Source organism: Rhododendron vialii, chromosome 10a (genome assembly GCF_030253575.1).
Source record: "Rhododendron vialii isolate Sample 1 chromosome 10a, ASM3025357v1".
Lineage (NCBI taxonomy): Eukaryota > Viridiplantae > Streptophyta > Magnoliopsida > Ericales > Ericaceae > Rhododendron > Rhododendron vialii.
In genome coordinates, this window is record NC_080566.1 from 32,831,895 (window position 1) to 32,858,094 (window position 26,200).

At 38.1% G+C, this 26,200-nt stretch overlaps 2 protein-coding genes and 1 long non-coding RNA gene across 3 annotated transcripts; all 3 read left to right on the forward strand.

Moving 5' to 3' along the window:
• Window positions 1–3,060: 3,060 nt before the first annotated feature.
• Window positions 3,061–20,888, forward strand: LOC131302481 (calmodulin-binding transcription activator 3-like). Its single transcript, XM_058329148.1, has 13 exons — window positions 3,061–3,524; window positions 6,430–6,549; window positions 7,828–7,943; window positions 8,147–8,235; window positions 9,297–9,339; window positions 10,893–11,097; window positions 11,201–11,314; window positions 12,438–12,772; window positions 16,612–16,983; window positions 17,135–17,826; window positions 18,386–18,962; window positions 19,455–19,778; window positions 20,494–20,888. The coding sequence occupies exons 1-13, from the start codon at window positions 3,485–3,487 to the stop codon at window positions 20,605–20,607; spliced, it is 3,141 nt and encodes a 1,046-aa protein (XP_058185131.1). The 5' UTR covers window positions 3,061–3,484; the 3' UTR covers window positions 20,608–20,888.
• LOC131302482 (uncharacterized) lies at window positions 12,779–15,197 on the forward strand. The gene is made up of 2 exons (XR_009191755.1): window positions 12,779–14,383; window positions 14,427–15,197. It is a non-coding gene; the product is annotated as an uncharacterized LOC131302482 (long non-coding RNA).
• Window positions 20,889–22,730: 1,842 nt separating the features above from the next.
• On the forward strand, window positions 22,731–25,928 carry LOC131302483 (large ribosomal subunit protein uL29c). The gene is made up of 2 exons (XM_058329149.1): window positions 22,731–23,196; window positions 25,597–25,928. Exons 1-2 carry the CDS (start codon window positions 22,861–22,863, stop codon window positions 25,777–25,779), a joined length of 519 nt encoding a protein of 172 aa, XP_058185132.1. The 5' UTR covers window positions 22,731–22,860; the 3' UTR covers window positions 25,780–25,928.
• Window positions 25,929–26,200: the final 272 nt, after the last annotated feature.

A 26,200-nucleotide genomic window follows, 5' to 3' on the forward strand; every position in this document is an offset into this window, starting at 1 on the left:
TTGTGAGAAGAGTAAATTCTATCCGGTGGAAACCCCATGGTTTTCACTACCGTATATGGGCCCTACAAGATCTTTTTTGTTACCATCCGAATTGTTCATTTTATAGAGCCCATAGGGTACTATACTTATATAAAAAATCAGTTTAATTGGATATCGATAGGTATATAAAAACTTGAATTTTAGTTTACAGAAGGGAGGGTCATGGATTTTGAAGTTAAACTGTTTATGACTATCCATTTTCTAAACCGAAATCCAATTTTTAATATATCTATTAATGTCCGATGAAGCTTATTTTTGGTGTGCATGTACTATTTTGCGGGCTCTAAGGGATGAACGGTTCAGATTATAACAAAAAATACTTGATGGAGCCTGTAACGGGCTGTGGTAGAAAGCTGAAAGAATTTAAACTCTTTTTGTTCGGTTCTCAACTTAGTTTTAGTTTTAGTTTTGTTTTCAATCATTACCCTACTTTTTTTTCCAATCATTACCCTATTTTTTCAATTATTACTTTCACATCTCTCTCTATCTCTTTCCAATCATTACCCCTATCTTCAATCATTACTCTATTTCTCTCTCTACCCACTATCAAAACTAAACTAAACTAAACTCCCAACCAAACACTACCAGTATTGTTATCTCCGCCAAAACCAAAAGCACTTCGGCATAAAGACTGACAAATGCAATGATTGACGTTTAGAAAGATCAGTCATTATGGCGTGTGAGACTCACCATTGCCAGCTCACTGAGTTGACTGTAGATTTTGCATTCATTTTTTATGTTTTCCCTTTTCTCTGTTTTCAATTTATTGCCCAACATTTTTTATTTTTGTATTTTATTATTACTAGAATAAAAGGCCCGGAAGTTTATTTCAATATTTTTTTTCCCACAGAATTAATGCAATATCGAACCAGTTGTGTATCCTCTTAGTTTTTTTTTTTTTTTTTACATTATGCTCCAATAAACTCTCGAATATGTGGTTCGGATCATTCGAATGTTGAAATAGTTATATACTTCTCCAAGTCTAATAATTTGATTCGATTGTATTTATTTTTTCTAAATCAAGACCAAATCAACTAAAATACAAAAAAAATGGAGCAAACTGCTGTTTTTTTTTTTGACAGAAGTGGAAGGTACTGCATTGATAAAGCCTAATAGCACTTACACAACGAAATTCATTACAGATAACTTGGACAAAGTCAAACTAATTATCTAACTGAAACATAACGAGAAAGAATGAGGCGATTGATGTCTTCATCCCCAGCCCAGACATCGCCTGACGCATTTTCTGCTGAGCGAAAAATTCATATATCCTACAGCAGTTTCAAAAAGAGATACATTGCTAGTCAAGAAAAAAAGGCAACAAGAATCCAAACGATCAAATGAACTTTGACCAGAAATGAACACACTAATGAATTTCTAGCAAACCACCAATAGATACATACTAATCTTCTCGAGTTCGAACAATAAAAAAATCGTCCAAAGGGAAACTTTATTACTCTCACAAGGAGAGACAAAACTCCCCCAGATCTTGCTCTAATTCTGCTGCCCAAAAACCACTGAACGGATCGCAACCCTCATTATCTCCACCGCTGCTGCCACAAGGGCTCCGGCGACGGCGAAGCCCGCCAAACAGAGAGGATCAGATCTGAGGGAGAAGAAAACGAAAAGAAAAAAACCATAGCAAGAGGAGGAAGAAAGAGGAGAGCGGATGGATGAGGAGGAACCCAAAGGGAGGAGGGAGAGGGGCGCCTCCCCTCGGCAAAAAACAAGGCTGTTGTGACTTCTCAAAATCGCTTTGGAGCTCTCAAAACAGTAGAAGAATAGTATGCTGAAATTGTATTACTGCATGGGTCTAGGCTAATTGGTTTTCCGCAAACTTTTGGTTTAGTTATAATGATTGTTTTATTGGCTGGTATTGCGTCTATATCTAGAAGCACATAAAAGGAGGAGCAAGATGATAAAAAATGATAACCAAAGTCTTTATTTATTTATTTATTTTTTGATCCGCACAAAAGTCTTTATTTACAATTAGTAAGAGGCAACAACATGTCAATATTTATTATTACGTTAAAAAAGGATGAATCAACTTCTTTTCTTTTCATATAATGATCACTCACATGGTCATTTATGTTATTTCTAAAGGGATTCGTCAGGATTTTTTTTTATGATCTCAGTCGTTGATTTTAATAATACTTGAACGTGTTTATTATTTTTGTAAAAAATAAAATTGATCGAACATCACTGAAAGTTTGACCGACTTACTTGGGTAAATAAGAAATGTATGGTCAGGGACAATTTATTTCTCTTGCAATAAATATGCTATTTAATTAAATAAATATTGATGTTTGATCATCGTAAATACTATTGTAGTAAATTACCTTGAACATTGTCGATTCTGTCGAAATTTAAACTTTTTTAATGCACTAGTTGCAAATAAAATCGTGATAAATCTTATTAAGCATGACATGAAAGATCATAGGGAGTTTGTCACCCAAATCGTGGTAAATCTTATTACCCATCTCTGATTCTATATATAAATAATTCGAGCCGTTTAGTTCGGTTCAAATATATTTTTGAAAGGTCCATATAAAAATCATCTCAATAGAAATTGGTAAGAGCTTGATTAATTCATTAGACTAATTAATTAAATCAAGCTTTTATCGATATTTGATCAAGATTTTTTTTCACAATATTCCAAAATAAGTATTTCAAACAAATCGAACGGCTAAAATTATTTACACGAGATCACTAAAATTATTTACAATCAGATTTGCATTTGGTGTACCCATTTTTATTTGGTAATAAAGGAATAGCCTTACAGCTGGACCACTAAATAGACTCAATTGTGCAACCTAAACTTTGGAAAAACTAGCTCGGTCACACTAATCACGATCCCCTACTTACTCTAAGGTACTTGTCCCCTTACTTACTCTAAGGTACTTGTCCTCCAAGAAATTAAACCCTATGCCTTGAAGAGTATTTCAAAAGTCTGAAAATCCATCCGCAAAAACTACTAGGACAAGGCCCGGTGTACCCATTTTGATAACCAGTAAAAGTAAGTTTACTGTTCGTTCCTTCCCCCAAGTGGACCTCCCGAGAAGAAAGTCCTAAAAGTCATCCTCTCTCTCTAGCCAGTAACACAACTGTGTTCCACTTCGGCGGCCCTTTCACACCACCCCTTCCTCAGAAGCTTCCCCCCACCGTCCCCCCCCCTCAAAAAAAAAAAAACCCTTTTCCCTGTTAAACCAACATTTTCCTTCTCCCCTTCCCTTTTTTTTCTCTTCCCTTTTTCTCCATCTCTCTATCTCTCTCTCTCTCTTATCCACGATCTCGATCACAATCGCCCGAGTTCCGATTCAATTCTGCTTGGTCGATCACCAGTTCCAGTTCTCGATCGAGCTCTCAACTGATGTTTCAGCTCAATTCCTGAGATCGGAGCTGAACAGAGAAGAAATAAGAAGGTTAGGTGAGAGAGAGTGATTTCATGGCGGACTCTCGGCGGTACGGGCTCGGCACTCAATTAGGTGAGTTGTTGTGGAGTGGACTTTCGAGGTTGACTCTTTGTGGTTCCGATTTGATCGTTCTCATGTTTTAGGGTTTGTTTTTATGTTTATGGTTGCTAGGAAAATTTTGTTTATTTGATGCTTATTCGGAATCTTTCTGTGTACCTGAATATACTAGTATCCTGTGGTGGTGAAAGTTATTGGAGAATCAGGATTTTTTGCGCGGAAATTGTGTCGAAGAATCAAGACTAGGTTTCTTAGTGGAAGTTGTACGGACCGGTTTTGGCCATGGTTTTTGTGTCGATATTTCTCGAGGAATAGTTGAAGCTCGGATTACGTGGAGCATATGGTAGTATTATTATTTGTTTATTACTCAAGTGTCTGGGCCTACTTAATTTGGGGACTAATCCCACCGCCCACTTGCGGGGGTCCCAATTTAAGATTTGGCCCCAAAGGAGTTGATAGCACCTAAGAGGAAACTTGAGACCTCCGGAGGGAGCAAACCCTAAGTTCCAGGCCTTGACCACTAGGCCAATCCCTTGGGGTTGAGCATATGGTATTGTGGAAAATGTGGAGAATGAGCAGGTTGAGTGAAAAGAGATGTCACCACTATCCCGAGGTGGTGGAAATTAGTGGAGAATCAAGAGTAGGTTTTTTATTGGAAGACACAATCATCAACTTGGACCATGGTTTTGTGTCGACGTCTCGGTTCTCGGAAAATAGTTGAAACTGTAGTTACGAGGATCATATGTTTTTGTTGATAGGTTGTGCTGAAAGAGAGAGCTTGTATTCACTGTCATTCTTGGTGAGGTAGGGTTGCCAAACAAGTTGAATGAAAAGATAAATCTCTTAGTCACTTTTATTCTTAGTGAAATTGGGCTGCTGTATAATTTGAAGACACACCATAAGCAAGTGAAAGTGTCACTATAGGTTTTGTTCCTTGAGGTTGGCCACATGAATAACACTTTATTTGTCTGAGGTCATCGTTAGGTTTTTTTTTTTCTTCTTCTGATTGATATATCTCAAGTAACACTGCAGCAGTTTTCAGTTTAGCTATTTATGTTTGATCCCTCGTAGGATAAGCAAAGGGGATTACTTAGACCTGTTATGGCGTTTTGATTTAGAACAAGTGGCCGAGATGTTTCTAGAACAATTTGACCGTGCCAAGTCCAAGAAGAAATAATTTTGGCTATCTACTTAATTTTTACTGTTAGTTTACTAAGCTAACATTGCGCATAATCTCAGTCGTTATTAACTTATTATCTAAACCTTCTTTGCATGGGAGCATTTGTCGAGTTGTAAGTATGGACGTGAAATCATTGATCATCTTTAGTCTTCTGTGGAAAACGAGTATTTAACTATCAAAGAGAATTGTAGGGCATAGGGTGAATTAAAGAGCCAAAGTTAATACAGAACTAGTGGCTTAGAAGCACTGAAAGTATCCATTTGGTGAAATGTTCACTATGTTTAGGTTCACATTTAAAATAGATGAATATGTGATTCCATAGAACTGGGTGATTTAAGCATATACCACCTGTTATAAAAGACAGTTTGAGGTATATACTGCGCACATGAAAAGGCCAATATATCCTCTGCCTATCATAATATTACCAAAACACCCCAAAGCTAGGAAACCTCCATGGCCATCCACCAACCGCCTCAGGCCCTTATATTACCTTTGTCTGCCCGCATGTGCTCTCTTCTCCACCGCTTCAACACGCCATATACAGCCGCCTCCAAAAAGAGTGGCTACTCCAACTGCTGCGATCCAGACTATTGGTCTGGTAATCGGCAACCGACATTATTTCCGTCTCGTCCAAAGTAGAGTACATTAAACTTAAGATTAGTATCAATCCGTACACTCACAGCCGAGATTCGCAACACTAAACTTCAGATTATTACTACTCCTGCCCTTGCATTTTGTTTGCTCATATTTTCTTTTTGAGGTGTCCCAAATTGTTTGAAATTTTTGAAAATTAGCAACCACAAAAGGCCAAACTTCCAATTTTACCCCTTTATTTTTGAGTTGAAGGAAACAAAACTAATTAAAGTTATTTTATTGTGGAAAACTAAACACATTTCACACCAAAGACTTTGAGTCAATAGAAAATTGAAATTCCCGTAATGAGCCAACAAATTTGGACAGAGGGAGTAACACTTTTCTATGGATATGGAGCCCACAGAATTAATTTGATGCTTACTGCATGCAAAGAAATTGATGATGGAAACGACTTAAATTGGTTGTAAAGAAGACTGAGAGTACTAAATATGAGTCCGATATCATGGGAGCCCACGTTAGTCCGTAGAATAGAGATACTGCGTGACGATTATACAAAGGTATAAAGGGGTGACAAAAGTTAGTAATACTGTAATGGAGAAAATTGAAAGAACTTGAACGATTAGCTAGTTTTATGAACAAAAAGCAAAGGAATATGAGACAAATAATAGAGGCCACCGTCAACGTGATTGAGGGGTTGACCCTACTAATCAAAAAAATAAAGATAAACTTTCAACAAAATTGAACATGCAATATCTTCATTTAATTAAATTAAAAACATTTGTAGTAGATAATAATGTATTAGAGGTGACGAAATTAGTAATAATGGAGATCATTGGAAAACTTGAAAAATTTGTTAGGTTTATGAAAAAAAAGGAATACGGTAAAGGCTACTAGCGAAGTGATTGAGGGTGTTAATCGATATGAACAGTGATAATTAAAAAAAATAAAAAATTGAACATGCAATATTTTCATCCAAACCCCAAAAAGTTATGGTATATGATAATTGGTACTGAGCACGTGTAGAGCACGTCCCCGGTGCTAGTTGTTCAAGCCTGGCAGTTTAGTGGCTTTTCTGTTACAGTGTTTCTTTCCTGTTTGGGTTTTTGTCCGCAGCCGATTACTAACTGAGTTTGTGGCTGAATGCAGATATTGAGCAAATACTCATGGAGGCCCAGCATCGATGGCTCCGACCTGCTGAAATTTGTGAAATTCTTCGAAATTACAATAAGTTTCGTATTGCTCCAGAGCCTGCAAATATGCCTCCAAGTATGATTCTTAGCCACTATCGGCCGATCTACAATCATGGAGCAAATTGTATAAATGCTTTTTTTATGTTCTCCTGATCTTCTAGACGGATAGGAGTTTTGGAAATTATCGTTTGGTGAAATTGCTTGTGGACGTAGAAACTCTCTTTTGGGTCAAGTAGTTCTAGTTCATTCGTATTTCGTCCATTTTCCTTATTTGCTTATTCTTCTGCCTTCAAAAATACTAAGCCCTGAAGTTCACATCCGATGATAATTATTCAAGCGCATCTCTAATATGCGACCTAGATGGCCAATCTTTTATCACGTTAACAAAAATTGGAGAAGTTTGGGATGGGAGAGAAACTAGATGTTTGGGTTTCGTACTTATTGTCATTTGGTTTAAACTCAATACTTACCTTGCAGTCTGTCTAAGACTCTAAAAGCCAAGGCTATTGCTTTCTATATTTCTCTCTCTCTCTCTCTCTCTCTCTCTCTCTCTCTCTCTCTCACCCAAGTTTGTTTTACTGATATGTCTATGAGCTATCCTGCATTGCCTATTAATTTGCCATCATCTCCTTTTCATTGGTCTTTATATCCAATTTTTTCAGTTTCCACTCTCTGTTCCTTTGTGTTTTGTCATTGTCAAGTATTATTTGTCTAATTGCCTTTGTTCAAATGGACTACCTGATGGAGGTTCCTGTTAAAGCCTTGCAACTTGAAATAGATCCACTACTGAGTTTAGTAGTGGATCAGTTGTTCCTTTTCAATGATTTTGTTGACATTCCTTTCCTTTTTACTGTTCTTCGAATGCATGGGGAGTTTACATTATGTTGGGACATCATTCTCGGGATTGGGAATTTGCATTTTTTATATTTTTTTACTTCTGCAGATTGAATTGATGCTTATTGTTCATTTCAACAATTTTAATCTGGGTTCTTGGTTCTTTTAGCTCCTGTCTTTCATTTCTGGAAGTATTTGTTCATGATTTTTTAGTTGACTAAAGAGCCTTAAGTTTACATTAGCATCCTTTTGGTTGGTCTTGGGCAAGGGGTTGTCTTTAAATCTTCATGTTTAGTTTATAGTTAAGAGCATGATTGAAATGTAGGTGTCCAAGGGGTTGTCTTTAAATCTCCATGTTCAGTTTGTAGTTAAGAGCATGATTGAAATGTAGTTGTGCAAGGGGTTGTCTTTAAATCTTCATGCTTGTCCTTGTGTTTATTTTTCATTTTAGGGCATTTTCTCCATTAGATTATGTTGTGATGTTTTTTAGACTTGTCTTGACAAGCATGGTCCTTTTCAGGTGGTTCACTTTTTCTTTTTGATCGGAAGGTGTTGAGATACTTTAGAAAAGATGGCCATAACTGGAGGAAGAAAAAAGATGGAAAGACAGTTAAGGAAGCTCATGAGAGGCTTAAGGTTTGTGCAGAAGGATGGTGCTTATATATCTATGGAAGACAAGCTTTGTTTCTTAGTGGATTATGTCTAGACGAGACAACATTTTGCTGATTTTATTCCATAATTTTGCACTACCAATGATGATGATTAATGAGAAGTCCATGCTGTATGTTATGGCTAAAACTTAAATACCAAAATTACTAATCTGTATAACATATTCTCAGGCTGGAAGTATTGATGTGTTGCATTGTTACTATGCACATGGAGAAGAAAACGAAAATTTCCAAAGGCGCAGCTATTGGTTGCTTGAAGAGTAAGTGTTTAAAACTTTTTCTCATGTTAATTGCAGCCTTCGTATTTATGCACATGTATATATTTGAGCTTTGCTTTCTCTCTCTCGCTCTCTCTTTACACACACACACACACACACTCTTTTTATCTATGTACATGTATGTATGCATTTCATATATTTTCATTTATATATATGTATATAGTCCCCATCTACTAAGGGTGCCCTTAATTTATTAAATGCAGACCTCCCCTTTCCTTATAAAATCTTGATGATCCGAACCGTTAAATGTGATCAGAACGTGATTTTAAGGGTCCCCGCGATAAATCAACAAAAAATATGACTGGGAAGTGCTTCATCAGAGCAGTTTTCATTGAACGGTTCAATAAAAAACTGCTCATATCAAGCACTTTCCGGTCATATTTTTTGTTGATTTCTTGCGGGGACCCTTAAAAGCACATTCTGCGCACATTGAACGGTTCGGATCATCAAAATTTGATTGGGAAAGGAGAGGTCCGCAACTTAGCAAGTTAAGGGCACCCTTAGTAGAAGCTTGGTGTATATGTATATATTTATGTCTGTCTATGTATATATGTATCTATCTACCTGTCTGTCTGTTCCTTTGTCTTCCCTTCTTCCCTCTCATGTAAAGGCCTATTTTCATCTCCATATGCATAGTCTAAATTCTAAAGAATAATACTTTGATACTGGTTGGTATTAACTTGTCTAATAGGTTCTGGGACCAATTTTGTCTTATTATCGAACCACAGATAATTCTATGTACCTATGTCCCTGGATTTGGAAGTTCCATTAGTATTTTCTTTATGAGAGGAAGGAAAAAGTAGTTTAGGTTTTTCATTCGATTTCATCATCATGGTAATCATTATGATTCCTGGAATTACATCCACATCCTTAGATGTAAACGTATCTAACTTTTACACAGTTCCCTGAAATTGGCTCCACGTTGAAACTTGAAAGTGGACAATTTTATAGATAGGGCCCTTATCTTTTTCTGATATGTTCTTTTGGATGGATCTTTCTTGCAAATTCTCATTTACTTCCTATTTGGATGACACCTGCTACAGGGAGCTCTCGCACATTGTTCTTGTCCACTACCGGGAAGTGAAGGTTACAATTTTTCTGTCTCCGCCCTTTAGTACAGATAATAGCTACTCCCTCTGTCCCATTATTTTGTCCTTTTTTGACAGCTGTGCCTTTTTGGATAAAAATTTGAAGACCTTTCATGCAAATTTTGCAACCAATTTAAAGAACTAAAGTCGAAAAATTATGCACAGAAGTGCTTTATTTTTTACTCAAAAAATGACATGACTTTCAAAACAGGACCAATTATGGGATGGAGGGAGCATTAGTCATTTGTTTATCATATCGTATTATTCCGGATTGGTGGATCGAAGGTATTTGTATGTTATCCTGTTTAATTTGGAAAAACATAATCTTCTGACTTTGATTTCAAGCTTTCCTTGTGCATAAATAAATGCCTCTTATTGGAACCTTGCTAAGAGAAATAGTGAAACTTTTATATCATTGTTACTTCTTTTTCGGCTAATGGTGGTTATAATGTTCACATTTCTCTTAAAATTCTGTATTTTGGACTTATCTAATATATAATGCTCCTCCATGGGTTCTAGTAGTTCATGGTTTCATATATAATGTTATCCATTGGCTTCCTTTCTTTCTGTTTCTTAATTTGTTCATTTTTCAGTCACTAATTAATGTTACACTTCTTTCTTTACAATTTGCTACTTTGCATTGTTTGGCATTATTTGAAAATAATTGGTTGGTTAAAATCTTTGAGAATTGCTGCAGCTTTCTGATATAGAGCATCTACTGTAGTCAGTAGCTCCAGTTCTTCTACTGTGATTCATGCATTCTGAACCAGCTTATCATTTATTATGTTGATTGCTGTAGTAGGCGATGTTTTGAAATTTGATCCCCTCATCTGTTTGGTCAATGGATTAGTTGAGTTCTACTGGGTTGAATGATGAAGAGGAATGAATTGGTTATCTAGTAGCTTGGGAACGAATGCCTCTTTTTAAGGGCTGCTTATGGTTCTTTTTAAAATGAGTCTTCAAGTTTTCAACTTGAACTAAGGAATCGAACGAAGGTTGGGATAGCGAAATCTGTCACGCCCAAGACTAGGTGTTCTTTTAATACCTCATCACAAGTGTTGGTGTGGCATCTCCATCTAACTCTATAACAGAACTACAAGAATAAAACCTTAACACAGGCAAAACCAAATCACTAAAATATACAATGTAGCATTATGATTCAAAACATTTGGGTGTTCTACTTTGGACCACAATCCACATCATCTGTAAAATAACTTCTTCCACGTGCTGTACAATATGGATCATGGTATAATGGAGCAACTCTAGACTCCAACAACTGAAGCATAAACCATATAATTGTTTAACTAACTAACAGAAAGGATTACGCTGTAACACAAATACATTCGAGATAGAGGCATAAATTGCTTTTGGTATTGCTGCATGTTGGGCCTCAGAGTATCACTTGAAATTAGTCCTCCCACCTATGATTTCCCTTGCTTGTCATCTCTTAATTAGATTCGCTACATTTTGGACGCAATATCAAATACTTGTTTTGGTATGGACTTCTTATTTTGCTATAAAATTTGTACTTCAATTTTTTTTGTTTTCTAGGGACATAGGGCAAACTATAACCGCATTAAAGAGGCTGAAGAAGCTATTCCCAATTCCCAAGAAAGTGAAGAAGTTGTGTCAACTTCCGAGGTGTATAGTTCTGTATCCTCTAAATTTAATCCACATAGCTACCAAGTAGCGTCACAGAATACCGATACTAGCCTGAACAGTCCTCAGGTGTCAGAGTATGAAGATGCAGAGTCAGGTGAATATATGATTGTCGCCTTTTCTCAGTTCTGAATCATTAGAACAGTGAATGTCATATTGACAATTTAGTGTTACTCTATGGACAATAAATATATCTGCAGCATATAATCACCAAGTAAGTTCAGGATTACACTCATTTCTCGACTTGCAACCACGTGGAATGGAAAAGATAGAGGATGGACCGTCTGTGCCATACTACCCAGTGCCTTTGTCAAGTATTACGCCTTCTCCCTTATTTCTTATTGCTTCGCCAAGTGTATTATGGAAGTCTACTAGTACTAAGTACGTAATGATAGGTATCAAGAGCAATATTTTCAAATCGGGATACATATCGTGTTATCTTTTTTTCACTTTTATAGTTCGTATCGAGATACATATCGTGTATCTTGAGATTCGTTTGTTCGAAGAGTAGGATTTTCTATTGTGTAGTTGGACAATATTTTTGGAACAGAGAGAATACTAAAGACAAGAGTGGGGAAGGAGTATTTGTATTGCATTTGAACTCAAAACTTTTTTTTTTGACTTGGTACAAAAATGGTTAGAACTCATTCCTATTTGTATACTACTCCATGGAAGACTCTAGTACAAAGATATTTTCATACAAGATAAACTTTGAGGTAATTCTAGAATTACATATGAGACTAATTCTCACAAAAAAAAAAAAAAAACTCTAGCTATTTCACAAGGATATTCTAGAGCTAGATATTTTAGAGTTTCTAAGAACTAGATATTTATATCTTTTTCGATAATATCTATCATATTTGGGTTTTGTCAATTGGAACTTTGTCAAAATACTAAATTTAGTTTATGTTTCAACAACGTTAATCATAATTAAAATATAATTAAGAAGTAGATACACCTAATAACACCAACAAACTATGCTTACATTTAAAAAAAAAAATTAAGATACAAAATTTCAAATCTCTCAACTGGGGCCTATTACATTAAGGCTTTATGTTCCCTTTGTTAGGAAAGAAAAGTAAGTATAGTTCTTTCTTTTATACAAGACCTACATTGAGGTTGAATTTCTATCAAAGGGTTTGAAAGATGCCATAATTAGATCAAACGGCTTAGATTAATGCATTTGGAGTTCCGCTTCTTGAAATAAGGTCCGAATTTTGTCAAATAAGTAATTGTAATCATAGGGTACGTACAAAATCAGGATGTGTATAAATTGTCGGATACGCGGTCGTATCGTAGAATTTTTATAAAAAAAGGATACATGATGGGATACGTATCATTCTCCGATGGAGACGATACAAATCGTAAGATATGTATCGTGTATCATAGGTTTTTAACAACTATGATCAAGAGTTGTAACACTAAATTTTTTTACAGATGATTATCAAGGAAAGTTGCCTGCTATTTCTGGCATGGATTTTGGCCCACTCGTTAAAGGTGATAAGGGTAAAAACAGTGTTAATGCTGCTTTAACATACCCTAGCCAGAAACACCTTGACTTGTCATCATGGGAGGATGTCTTTGAAAACAGTAGCGCTGGATTGGAATCTGTTCCGTTTCAGCCGTCACTCTCCTCTCACCGGCACGAGTTGCACGACACTATGAGTTTTAATCCTGGAGACGGAAATGAGCTACTAGGGGCATTTTTTGCGGATGGCTTTGTTAAACAGGTGGAGGTTAGAAGTTACCCACATCTCCAAGATGAGTGGCAGGTATGTGTTAAAATGTTTATCCATGTGTTGTATGCGATATGGTTGTACTATTATTTTCTTATGCCAATATACGCTGCTATATACTAGAAATTTGATAAATGCTATTCTCTGTCTTTTCTGCCCAAATGACCTAATAACTTCCATCATTTTGCACAAGAAAGGGGCCGTTGCAACTTGCAACATGAGATGTGTAAAGTTCAATTCTCTGAGTCTACTGTTACAGTGCATTCATTAAATTGTGTGTACACTCCTGATTCCACGGGCTTAGAGTCTGAGTCACTTGTTGAAGGACCATGCAGCCCATAAGGCCCATCCGAAAACCTAATTTACCTGATTTAACCGTTTTACCAAAGCCAATCCAAACTTATTTCATAAGCACCACACAATAGGACTTTTCACAGTTGCTCTAAGATTGGCACCTGTGTCCAACTGTCTTATGCCAAAAAACGACCATCTTCAGTGTACATCTCAGATCTGCTTTCTACCATTCATTACTACTCTGCTTCATCACAGATCCATTGTGACGCTGTCGCCGCACTCGTCAGAGATCCATCTCTGCAGCCATCCCTAGTACGATCACCATTTGCTGTTATTCACTTTTGCCAAGGGTTCTCGTTGTCCAGGATTGTCTTGTTTTTACTGTTTTTAGTGACCAGCCACCACTTTCCTCTCCTGAACCTTGGGGAGTCCCTTCTTTAGAGCTGCTACTTCAGGTTACGAAGGGTTTTTCTTTATTATTTTTTTGAAAGGCAATTTTTTTTTTATTAATCTTTGAGTAGGCATTACAAAGACTAAAAGGAACAAGGTTAACGGCATCACATCCCTAAACAAAGCCTAAGAACAATCTTGTGCCAATCCAAGACCAAAGAGAGAGAGAGAGAGAGAGAGAAACTGAGATTAGCAAGCTGCCAATCAAGGTAACACCAAATGGGCCAAGCCCAAAACAGCTATTGGGTCAAGCCCAACCCTAAATGACCTGAAACCCCAACCCTAGCATTATATCAAACAATGTTCTAAAAGTCGCTAGGTGGCCACCTTCGAACGATTAATCGGATTAATCGGTGCATATTAATTAGTATTCGGCGATTAATAGTTAGTCGGACCTAATCGAGTAGGCCTCGCCAGCAATTAATCGCCGATTAATTCCTTGTTTTAGAACACTGATATTATAACAACGACCACTGCCCTGCGCCCACACCGCCTGCCATCCGATGTTCACACCAGATGCCGAGACCAGTGCCTATGGAGGGTTCTCCTGCTGGTTCTGGAAGGAAACCAAACCAAACCAAACCGAACCGAGCCTTAAGTCCCAATCACTTGGGGTCGGCTACATGAATCCTTTTCCTCCATTGAGCTCTGGAAGGAACCGAAAAGAAAACGACAGCACCCACCGGAGATGCAGAGGACGGAACAGCCACGGAGCCCAGCAAACCTCGAACCGCAACACTCAATGAACACCACCAGCCGTCGGGATCTCACTTCTCCGTTAAAGCCCCCCTTGCTGGAAACACCCAACAGTGTAAATTGGTGGACATCCACCAGAGTCGAAAAATCTATTGAAGAGAGGGGGAGAGGGAAGCAGAAATGGACTAGGGAAAGGGAGAAGAAAGAGTAAGAAGAAAAAAACAGAAAGAGAAGATCAGGAAGAAGAAAGGGAAAAAGAAGAAAAAAACAGAGGAAATCGTAGGAGCTTTCAACCCTTGATCGCTACCCAAATATCAACCTAAACAGACCCATTGGATTATTTAGATGTATGAAGCCAGCCTAACTTCCCAACTGCCCAGGAAAAAGAAGAAAAAGGTCCAGCACAAATACTAAACCATCTTTAAGCCCAAGACCTCAACTCAGCCCAATAACACAGATGAACTGTAGCCAGGCAGCCGAAGAGGAGCGTGGTGGTGGTGGGTGACTTTAATAGGAGTTTGGATAATTGGATGGTGGTCGTGATCATATTGTCATAGAGATGGCTCGCTTTTTGAGAACGTGGACTGTGTAGTCACTGTTTGAAACTTGGTTGTGACATCTATATGCATTCGTGAAATAGAGAAAGAGAGTCAGATGAAATTTACCTGTACATGTTTGATATTTTTTTTGAAACGGCAAAAACATTTTATTAAGGGGGAAAGGGGAAGGGAATTCCAACCAAAAGTTGAAACAACCAGTTGGGAACAAAGCCCAAACACTCCTAGTGGGACAAAGCCCAAAACACCCATGGGTCTAAAACCCAGATAATACAATCAAAGCACATAAACAAAGGGCCTAAAGTGCCCAAAATAAACAATGAAGCCCAGTCTAAAAGAAAAGCCAAAACCTAACCCTAGACATTTGAGAAACTTCGATCACAGCCGTAGATCACTTTCATCACCAGAATGAGAATAGATCACACCACCACCACCATGCAGCAGCAACCAACCACCACGCCACCATTGGCGAAGCAGCACGGAACCCAACAGAAACAGATCTGCCGCGGGAGCTCAACCTTGCCGTTAGGCGAATACCGTGCCACCCAATGGCGGGAGCCACGCAGGCCACGCCACCACATCCATCAGCGACCCCTTGCCGTTAGGCCCAAATTAGTTAACCAAGCAGAAAACTAACTGGAGAAGCTCAAAGAAAAGGACAACAAAGCCATGAACGGTAACAATGGCGAACCACATTTGTAACGAAAGAACTCAAATGGCAAGGGGTAGGGGGTCAGAAACAAGAGAGGGGAGAGGGATAAGACAGAGAAGAAGAAGAAGAACCATCCAGAACGCCGATCTCGTGGGACGTCCGAAACCCCATCAGATGCCGCCATGAAGCACGCTACTTCGGCTCCCAAAAATGACCAGGGGTAAATGGGTGTTGAGATTCTTAATGCTAGCACCATCCACCATCGCCGCTGCCACTAACCATCTCAATGCTGATGCCACTCCAATTTTGAATAAGGAAAAAAGAGAGAGAAAAGGAAGGCAGGGAAGAAGAGCCGGAGATGGAGGAAAAGGGAAGGAAGGAGAGGGGGAGTGAGAGATGGACAGAGGAGAGAAGGAGAGAGAAAAGGAGGGGCGCCGCCTCCCCCAAACGGAAACCCTAGGAGTTTTTCTTTTAGAGAGAGACTGTAGAGAGAAGGGAGAGAAGCTGTAGGGGGAGAGGGATTTTACAGCCAGGTTTCAGACGGCGGTTACGCAGTCCAAGCCCCCTCAAGAAGTGAGCCCATCTCTGTGCAAATAGAATCATCACCACCTGAACTGCTCCCATGGCACCTCCCTAGGATACCTTGGCGACACCGGTTCTATCAGATGGTGGTTGAATGCATTGGGGCAACCAACATCATGCACCTGTTCAACTGCCCTTCTTCGGCCCCCAACATCCTTGGCGTATCACATAATCAGAAGGAGAATCAAATGGTTCCAAGTCGCCCCCACTTAGAACAACCCCAAGTCACCAGGAGCTAGTTGGGGGCAAGGGTTCTGTCTGCAGGTCCTTTAATCTGCTCATGTCTCCATGGTCTTGAACATAAAGTTACCTAATTGATCATTGTTGTTGTTGGCTTAACCATTTGGCTTTCTAATGTCTTGAAAGTTAAGACCATGATTCCTTGAAAGGAATTCGTCCACGCATCGTGTCAACTAGGAACTTTGTTAGGGAGTTGTTTGATTTACTCTTTTTCTTCTGCATATGCCTTTCTTTGGGGATTTCTATTGTCGTTTGCACACTCCATTTGCTCATCTTATCTTGCAGGTATTTAGGATCTTATTTTGGTTTCATAATTAAACTTTTTTAACGAAGTTGCAGATGCAATATGTCTGCTTTCTTGGCAGTTTAATCTATTTGCTCTGTAAAATGATCTTCTGCTACAGCCCACATGTGCAGAAGATGGAAGTGTGCTGAAATCGGAATTAGAGTGCAATTCAATAGTAGAGGGAAAAGCTGAACCTTCTCCTTTGAAACAGCCTCATCTTGATGGCGTTCGAAAACAAGAGCTAAAGAAGCTTGATAGTTTTGACAAATGGATGAGCAAAGAATTAGGAGATGTAAATGAATCACATGTGCAGTCCAGCTCTGGGACCTACTGGGAAACTGTTGAAGCTGAGGATGGAGTAGATGATTCCAGCATTTCCCCCCCGGAAGACTCAGACCCCTATATGCTGGGTCCCTCTCTGTCGCTGGATCAGCTCTTTAGCATTATTGATTTCTCACCAAACTGGGCATATGCAGGCTCGGAAATAAAGGTATTCTATAATCTTCTGTAATTTCAACAGTGATTTCAACAGGGTTATTGACCGTCTCACCTTTTCAGTATCAATACAATGAATGACCAAGGGATGTTGTATCACTAAGTAATGTAATTGTTTTTTGTCTCATCACGTGGTTGATGCTCAGGTCTTGATTACCGGAAGATTTCTGATGAGTCAGCATGATGTGGAGAACTGTAAGTGGTCATGCATGTTTGGAGAAGTAGAAGTTCCAGTTGAGATAATAGGAGATGGTGTGCTTCGTTGCCATACTCCATTACACAAGGCTGGGAGGGTACCCTTCTACGTAACATGTTCCAATAGGTTAGCTTGTAGTGAAGTGCGAGAATTTGAGTACCGAGTTAATAACAATATTCAAGATGTGGATATTTTGGATATATATTGTGGCAGTACGAATGAAATTCTTCTTCGTATGCGATTTGGGAAGTTGTTATCCCTGGAATCAGTGAGTCCCCCAAGTTATACTGTTGAGAATTCTGATCTGAGTAGTAAAATCAGTTCTCTACTAAAAGAGGACAGCAATGAGTGGGAGCAAATGTTGATTCTTACTTCAGAACAAGAATTCTCCGCAGAGAAAGTAAAGGAGAAGATGCTACAAAAGCTGTTGAAGGAGAAGCTACATGTATGGCTCCTTCAAAAGGTTGCTGAAGGAGGAAAAGGCCCAAGTGTATTGGATGAGGAGGGCCAAGGTGTGCTACATTTTGCGGCAGCACTTGGTTACGATTGGGCTATACCTCCCACACTAGCTTGTGGTGTTAGTGTCAACTTCCGTGATGTGAATGGGTGGACAGCACTCCATTGGGCAGCATCATGTGGCAGGTAAGTACCTTGATTTTTGTATTGTTTATTTGCGTTTCTCATAAGCTTCTTGCCCATTCACTGTTTATTTGCGTTTCTCATAAGCGTCTTGCCCATTCACTCCCTCTGTCTCACTCTCTGTGTTCATTTCTTGCATCATTTTGTTTTTTATTTTTGGCTGCTGTGGCCTTTAATCAGATCACCGAGTAATCTAATTATGCAACTTGTAAACCTTTTCCACCAATCAAAGGATCTCAATAAGTACTACTGGAGAAAGTTTCAAATTCATCGGTGCCCTTTGATTGGACCAAACAAAAGATCTCAGTTAGTTCCAAAAAAGGAATAAAAGAGAAAATATGGACGAACATTTTAGATATTGAGTTTCAAGAATAGTTAAAATGCACAAAGAAAGTGGGCCGGGGTGAGTATATGTTTCTTTACTGTACGTATCTTGTCTTCCTACGCTGGGACAAGGGAATGTATATAAAATATGTTTCTTTGCTTTTTTGGGGAAATTGTTGCTTGCATTTCTTCTTATTTTTGGGGTAGTAACGTCCTTCCTACTTTTTGTTGATACTAGGGAAAGAACAGTTGGTTTCCTTATGTCCCTTGGTGCAGCTGCTGGTGCATTGACAGATCCTAATCCCATGCACCCCTCTGGACAAACAGCAGCAGATCTAGCTTCCAGCAAAGGGCACAAAGGGATTGCTGGTTATCTGGCAGAATCTGCCTTGAGCTCTCACCTTACAACACTTCAGTTGAAAGATAACAGAGAGGGTGATGCCGTTGATATTTCTGGCATAAAAGCTGTACAAACAGTTTCAGAACGAGCGGCTACTCCAACCAGTGGTGGGGACATGGCACATGGGTCACTGAAGGATTCATTAGCTGCTGTTGTTAATGCTGCTCAAGCTGCTGCTCGCATTCATCAAGTCTTCAGAGTACAGTCATTCCAAAGAAAGCAGCTCAAGGAGTACGATGAAGATAAATTAGGAATGTCAGATGAGCGAGCTCTTTCACTTGTTGCTCTCAGGACTAGCAGGCTGGGACATGATGAGCCTGTGCATGCTGCCGCAACACGGATACAAAATAAATTCCGGAGTTACAAGGGAAGGAAAGACTTTTTAACACTACGGCAGCAAGTTGTGAAAATTCAGGTGTGAATTTTTTAATTTTTTTTTTCTGCTTCTTTCAAAGTTATGGCTCTTTTAAAGGACCAAAATTATATTTTGGTACTCTTTTCGGTTAGCTAGGAAAAGGAAACAGTTTGGAAACATTTCGAAAATGTAGCCAGAACAGAATTATATGTCAAAAAGAATTGAGGAAGTGATGAAAACTTCATTGTTGGATATTTCTAGTAGGTGTCCAAAGACTCCAAACTACCCTATGTATGTTTCGATAGAATTTCAACATGTTTCCATGTGTTTCAGTATGTGTTGGAGGAAGAATTGGAAATTTGGGATTCCTCGTATGCTTTCTTTCAGTCTCCTAGGAAACAGAAATATATCGACCTATTCAATGTCAATGAGATGAAATTCTGTTCCTTGGCTCTTTCCAATTGCTTATTCATGTATTCTTCCTTACAAATCCTTTTCTTAAGTTTTGCTTTGTTTTCTTGAAATATATGTTTGTGCTTTAATGGTGGACAGGCACATGTGAGAGGACACCAGGTGAGGAAGAGTTATAGGAAGATAACCTGGTCTGTTGGAATTGTAGAGAAGGTGATTTTGCGATGGAGACGGAAAGGGAGTGGTTTAAGGGGATTTAAACAAGAAGCACTTTCTCAGGGATCTAGCAAGCAAGATACATCCTCGACTGAGGATGACTATGATTTCCTGAAAGAAGGCAGAAAGCAAACAGAAGAACGGTTGCAAAAAGCCCTTGCCAGGGTGAAGTCCATGGTTCAGTATCCAGAAGCAAGGGATCAATACTGTAGGCTGCTAAATGTTGTCACCGAGATCCAGGGAACTAAGGTACCTCTACTTTGATATGTTATATGCCACTTCTCCCAAATTACTTCCGTTACCTTAATCTCTTTGCAACTTCATGAACAGTTAATGCAGAAAGAACTTGATTTCTGTGGCCTGGTGTCACACGTCTCTAGCATTTTACGTGAAGTTACAATGCAGTGAAAACCTGATTTGTGCTTGTGTGTAGATGCATTCAACGGGCTATGACGCACTTGCACTTGTTTTACTAGAATTAGAAAACTCATAAACCTTCTTGTTCACAGTTTTTTTCTTCTTCCTCCTTTTGGTTCATTCACATTAGCATGAGAACGGGCAGCACCAATGGCTAACTAGCACTATCAAGATGAAATATTTCAAGTACCAAATTACCATACTTTAGTGAAATGTTTATTCTGGGGCCGAACATGGAGATTCGGGGATATCTCACCTATATATTCTCCAGGCTTTTTTTTAAAAGTTTGTTGAGTTTGAGAGTACTGTATCACGATGGAAATACCCTTTTGATGCTAGTATAGGTAATTGACCACAATCATATTCTTAAGCCTTTGGATGCAATTTTTCCGTAATCACGTGCAATTGAGGTCTTCAATTAGTTTCTGACTAGATCCTAAGCGTTGTGTTTTCTTTGTAAAAATGCAAGATTATACTCTAATTTAAACAGGATTTGCTTCACGGAAAATATGTTTCCTTTTTTTTATTTTTTTTATCCCTCTTACAGGATGTGAACGATAAGGTTTTAATCAGTACAGAAGATGCGGCAGATTTAGATAACGATCTGATTGATCTTGAAGCACTGTTGAATGACGATACCTACATGCCTACAGTATCCTGACCTAATCTCAATCTTTCTGCCGCTTGTAAAATTGTGGTTTGCATCCGCCTCTATTGACTTCTAGACTTTTGACAGTAGATTAAGCTGATATTAATTTGTAAATCTTTATGAACTCTATAATCTGACCTCCCTTGTATTTCTGGAGTGGGTAGGAGTTATAGCAGACACAGTTGATGTGCTGGTGTTGGATTTGCGCCTGTAAACTTATAATTCGTTATAAACGTGTGCACCGCTTGATAATAGTTATGCTAGTAGTAAAGTGTATGAACAGTTGATCAAAACGTCGTTTGCATGGCCCCATTGTATAATTTGCTAGTAAAAAATATTCTGTGTTTTTGTTTTTGTTTAATTTGTAGGTTTGTATTGTCTCTCCTGCAACAAACTGAAAGCTTTCAAGTATTTTAAACATCCATTTGGTACCTAGCATGAACATGGTTTTATTGTATGGAATGCTTATTGTGGGCTTTATTTTTGTAGGTAATGTTTTTGTGTCCTTGAGTCCTCTAATGAACACACCAACTTTAGTATAAAATTAATGAGACGCAACAAAATGTTATGATCCTAATGAAAATGTTGCGAATTCTAAACATTATGAGTTCTATTGTTGAAAAATTACGATTTTTTTAGTACAAAAGTTACGAGATTCATCAAAATGATAATCAAAATGATATGAATCGTAGTGAAAAGTTATGAATCTTATTCCTAAAGAGTTGGTACGAGTTTTTAGAAAAAAAATTGCGGAATACACCAAAAATTTATGAAATGGCCCAATATGAGTCATACAATAGGTGCCTATGGTACGCAATTTTAAGGGGTTTGTATTGTAGAATTTGCTAAATGAGAAATTTACTAATTTTTGAAAATAAACACTTACTCGTATTAAGGGACAATTTAAAATAAAATACTGAACCATAAAAAGAAACGAAGGGAGCAGTAAAAAAAAGGGTAAGAAGTATAACATAGAAATCAAAATGAGTGTGCAAGAAGAGATTGGATCCTCTCTGAAGGTCCAGTTTCGGTCTGTTTTGGGTCATTTTCAGGCATGTAATCAGGTATGCAAAGGTTGATCTTTTTAAGAGAAAAAAACCCGAATCGATTTAATTTGTTTTTAATCATTGTGTACCGAAATCAACTGATACCACCAACAAACTGCGCTCAACCGCATTGTATTTAGCCATTTTGGTTCAGTGCGGTTTATCGGTATTGAGTTTGCAAAATTGAGCTAATTCTCTATCATAAACAAAATCAGCAAATTCAAAACCATAGATGTACAAATCATAGGTTGAAAAAACAATCAACTCAGCAAATTACATGGCAGCCACATAAGGAAACTTAGGGTTTCAGTTGTTTGCAATCGTGAGGCTCGGTTAGAAAACTAATTGCAATGTGAAATAACGAGGGGTTCTAAATCGAGAGGGTTATATACGGTCGGTTTCGGTGTCAAAACGGTTTTCAAGCGTATGAACCGCTGCCGAAACGATTTAGTTCGGTTTTTTCAGAATTAAAACCACCTAGATCAATTAAAGATAAAAAAAAAAACGATGAAAATCTCCCGATTTGTTTTCGGGTAAAGTTTGACCGGTTTTAATTGTATTTCCTACTCCCTCCATCCCATAATATTTGTCCGGTCCGCAAAACGAGTACTATGAAATAATGTATTTCTTTCAAGAAAAAATTCAAAATTTTCATAAGTTAAAAGAACTCGTCAAGATCTAATAAATTGTTGAATTTTTTTTCCAACTTTTCTTATAAAAATTGTATTATTTTTACGTCTTCGTTTTGCGGACCGGACAAATATTATGGGACGGAGGGAGTACATTCCTACAAGCAACAATGATCAAAATTCACTTTACATACATCACACCAAAAATCAAGTTGATTGGGTAATGTTTGATATTGTCTTAGAACGCATTTATCTTGCACCAAAAAGAGAGGGAAACACTAGATTGAAACCCGTTAAACCCATTTATCTCAAAATAAATTCATTTTGAAATAATATCAAACGGTATCCAATCAACTTGATTTTTGACAAGGCATAAGTTTTCAATGTGTTCTAAAAAGTGAACGGTTTAGATCATTAATGCAAGCTTGAAAAGCGCCCAAAACAGGCCAAAAAATGGACTGGCAGTTTTTTTGGTTATCTGTTTTTTTTTTTTTGGGTTCTTTTGGGAACATCTCGACGTTATCTTGTTTCTCTTGAAGCTCAAACTAGACTAACCAACCACACAACGAACACCAAAAAATCCAGCGACGATGCTGAGCCTCTCCGTAGCTCCGCCGTCGACCGCCACCTTCCGTCGTAACCCGACCCCCTTCACAAGCCGCAATTCAACCTTCAATGGCATTCGAATCGCGCAAGCGTTCCCCACGCGCTCCACTCCTTGCTCGCGCTCTATCCGAAACCCTAGGCCACTCTCAGTAGTGATGATGGCGAAGAGAGAAGAGGAGCTGAAAGAGATTAGAGCGAAGACTACGGAAGAAATCAACGAAGAGATTATTGACCTTAAGGGAGAACTGTTCATGCTCCGTTTAAATAGGTCGGCTCGCAATGAGTTCAAGTCCAGCGAGTTTCGCCGTATGCGCAAAAGGGTGACTCTCTGATTTCTTGGTTGTAAATTCATTATTAATGTGTTTATTATCGACTATTTGATCTACTGTTCAACACAATGCCATGTCTTCTAAGACTTGGTGGAGAATTTGGATTTGGGCCAACTTCAGTCCTTTTTTCAAGCTTTTACTCGAAATATAAGACCATCTTCAGCCCTTACTGAATTTTAAACTCAGAACAAAAATCTGAGTAAATCCCCAAAAAACCCACTCCAGCCCTCGACTCAAATCCATATTTCATTTTGAGTTATACCCAAATTTTTCACCAAATAAAGGGAGACTCACATCTTTACTCAAATTTTTGGAGGCTATTTGCTCCCTCTCACATTTACAACTATGCCATTAATTTAGCTTTTACTCAAATTTATGCTTAGATTTAACTTTGCCCATCGGAGTACTCCATATCAAATGAAGCTTTTACTCTTAAATTTTACTCAAATTTGGGTAGAAAATTGAGTGAGGGATGGAGATGCTCTAAGTAATTTGTTATTTTTGCTCGGCAATTTGTGTAAAGAGTTGAGTTAACGTTTCATTTGATGGGAAACACTCCAGTGGGTAAATTCAGATTTGAGTATGAATATGACTGGTAAATGTACTAAATTGGAACACAATGTGGCCTTGAAAATTTGAGTAAAAATAATATATCTGTCTGCATTGTGTGAAAATGAGTAAAACTTGTCGAGGGAAGATGGTTTTGTGTGTTTTGTTTTTCTGTACCCAATTTTATGGTTGAAGCCATATTTTAGTTAGGAAGGGCGGAGGATGCATTGATATTAGATTAGGTTTTGGAAGTCCATTTAGTCTTTGGAAAGTACTTTTCTTGCAATTTATGAGCAAAAGTTAGAGAAAATTCTGCTTTGTAATGCAGTAAAGTATCATTCAAAATGCCTATGGCTAATGTTGTACTAAACATAGAGAACAAGGAGATGAAGTACAGAGGTCATCCGTTTGAGCTTTTTGGAAAATGTGGGTTTCAACTTTTCACTTAAAAAGGGTTGGTTGCAGGAGTCTTTGGATGAGTTCTTATGCTATTGTGGCGTTGTTGATATTTATTTGGTTGATTTGTAGTGAGAGTAGTTGTGTGGTCGAGATTAGAGATGCGTAGAATGTATGTTGGACACTGCCCAGAAGAATGTGAAGAGTGATGTTTGGGTAAAAGTAGAGAAGAACACTGGTTTCATTGCCTGGGCAAGCAGGCAGTGGTGCCATATCAAGCTGAAACTCTTTTGTGTAATGACGGCATTGTTGCCATTTGTAGAGAAAAATAAACTGGTTGCCAGGAATGTGTTGCGTGGCAAAAGAGAAAGTAAAAGAAGCGTGAAAAGTCTACAGACTCTACACTATTGGTTGAAATTAAGAGATTTCAGGTGATGGGGTACATCTGGCTCCGAATGTGATGGCAATATGTTGTTTGCTAAAGAACCTCCTCCATTCTATTGTTTTGATACCAGAGTTCTAAGTATAGGCAAACTGAATGAAGTTTGAACAAGGTGGCTTTCTGGTTATTTAGTATCCTGGATACTTGACTTCCTCGAGTTTTCCCGGAAGTTCATATGATGTTTCTCTTAAAGTGAGATGAAATTTAGGAATCAGATAATTTTCTCTCTCTTTTTAAAAGTGGAATTCAAGTTAGGTGGCTTTCACCTAATACATTGATAGTTTTCATATCAATGGTGTGCTAACCCAAATTCAAAACATTGACAGTGCTACCGACTAAGAAAGGCTAGCTGAATCTGCTTTTTATTTTTCCTAAGAATTCCACATTTTGAATTGCTTTCCCTCTCTTTGCTAATTCCTGTATTCTTTCTGCCTTAACCTGAAGATCTCTCTTCATGCTTGCAAAACTACTACTTTTGTGGGCACAAAATTACAAGCATGCTCTGCTTTATTTTTCTACGAGCCATCTCTTAGATCCTATAAAATTAGAGTTCGTTACAGTAAGTATGCATAGTCTCCTTCTGTTGTATGATATGAATGTGTTGCTTGGTAGCAATATATTATACAGTTTTAGGTACTCTTATTCGACTTTCTGAGTCTTGGTATAGTGTGGTTGAGGCCTAGATTGGTTGAGAATTCATTTTTCTTGTTGGCAAAGGTTGAAATTAGGAACATGAAATTATGAAAATGTCCTTTTATCTTTTTGAGTGCGTGTATGATTGATCAGAGAGGATTTTCCTTTGTTGGTACGTCATTTTTTTCCCATCGTTCGTTATTGGTGTACCATTGTTCGTTCTTGTTGTTGGTACACCATTTTGTTGATATTTGGGGGATCTGTAAATTCCTAGACGTACGTAGGAGGATTTGGGTGAAGTCTTTTTCGACATGATTCTTTTGTACATATTTACTTACCAAGCTGATGTGTTGTTTTGGTGGAAAAAATAGGTTGCCCGCATGCTCACGGTTAGGAGGGAGAGAGAGCTTGTTGAAGGAATCAACAAAAGGATTTCAAGAAAGCTCGATCGCCAATGGAAGAAAAGCATTGTTGTTAGACCACCCCCATCCCTAAAGAAGTTACAAGAGGAAGAGGCTGCAGAAAGGGCCGCAGAAGCCGAGAAATCCGCATGACCCGAAATTAATACCCTTTTCGAGCGGAAGTATGAGGTTTTTCTCTGTTTCTTCGTGATTGTAAGATTGAGCTATTCAATTTGTGACTTGACTTCTGTATCAGAGCATGTAGTTAAATGTATTTATCAATGTTGGTCTGTTTTCTTTTCCCTCGGCTCTTTCCTGACATTTCTGTGCATCTTAAGAAGCTTCCCTTTATATATTCGAGACGGTTGTGTTCGGTTCACATTTTAGTTTAGTTTAGTTTTAATTTAGTTTTTTAATTATTATCTTATTTTTCTAATTATTACTTTTGCATTTTTCTCTATAACTCTCCAATCATTACTCTATTTCTCCAATTATTACTTTCTTATCTCTCTCTACCTCTCACCAATTATTACCAATCTCTTCAATCATTTCTCTATTTCTTTTTCCACTCACT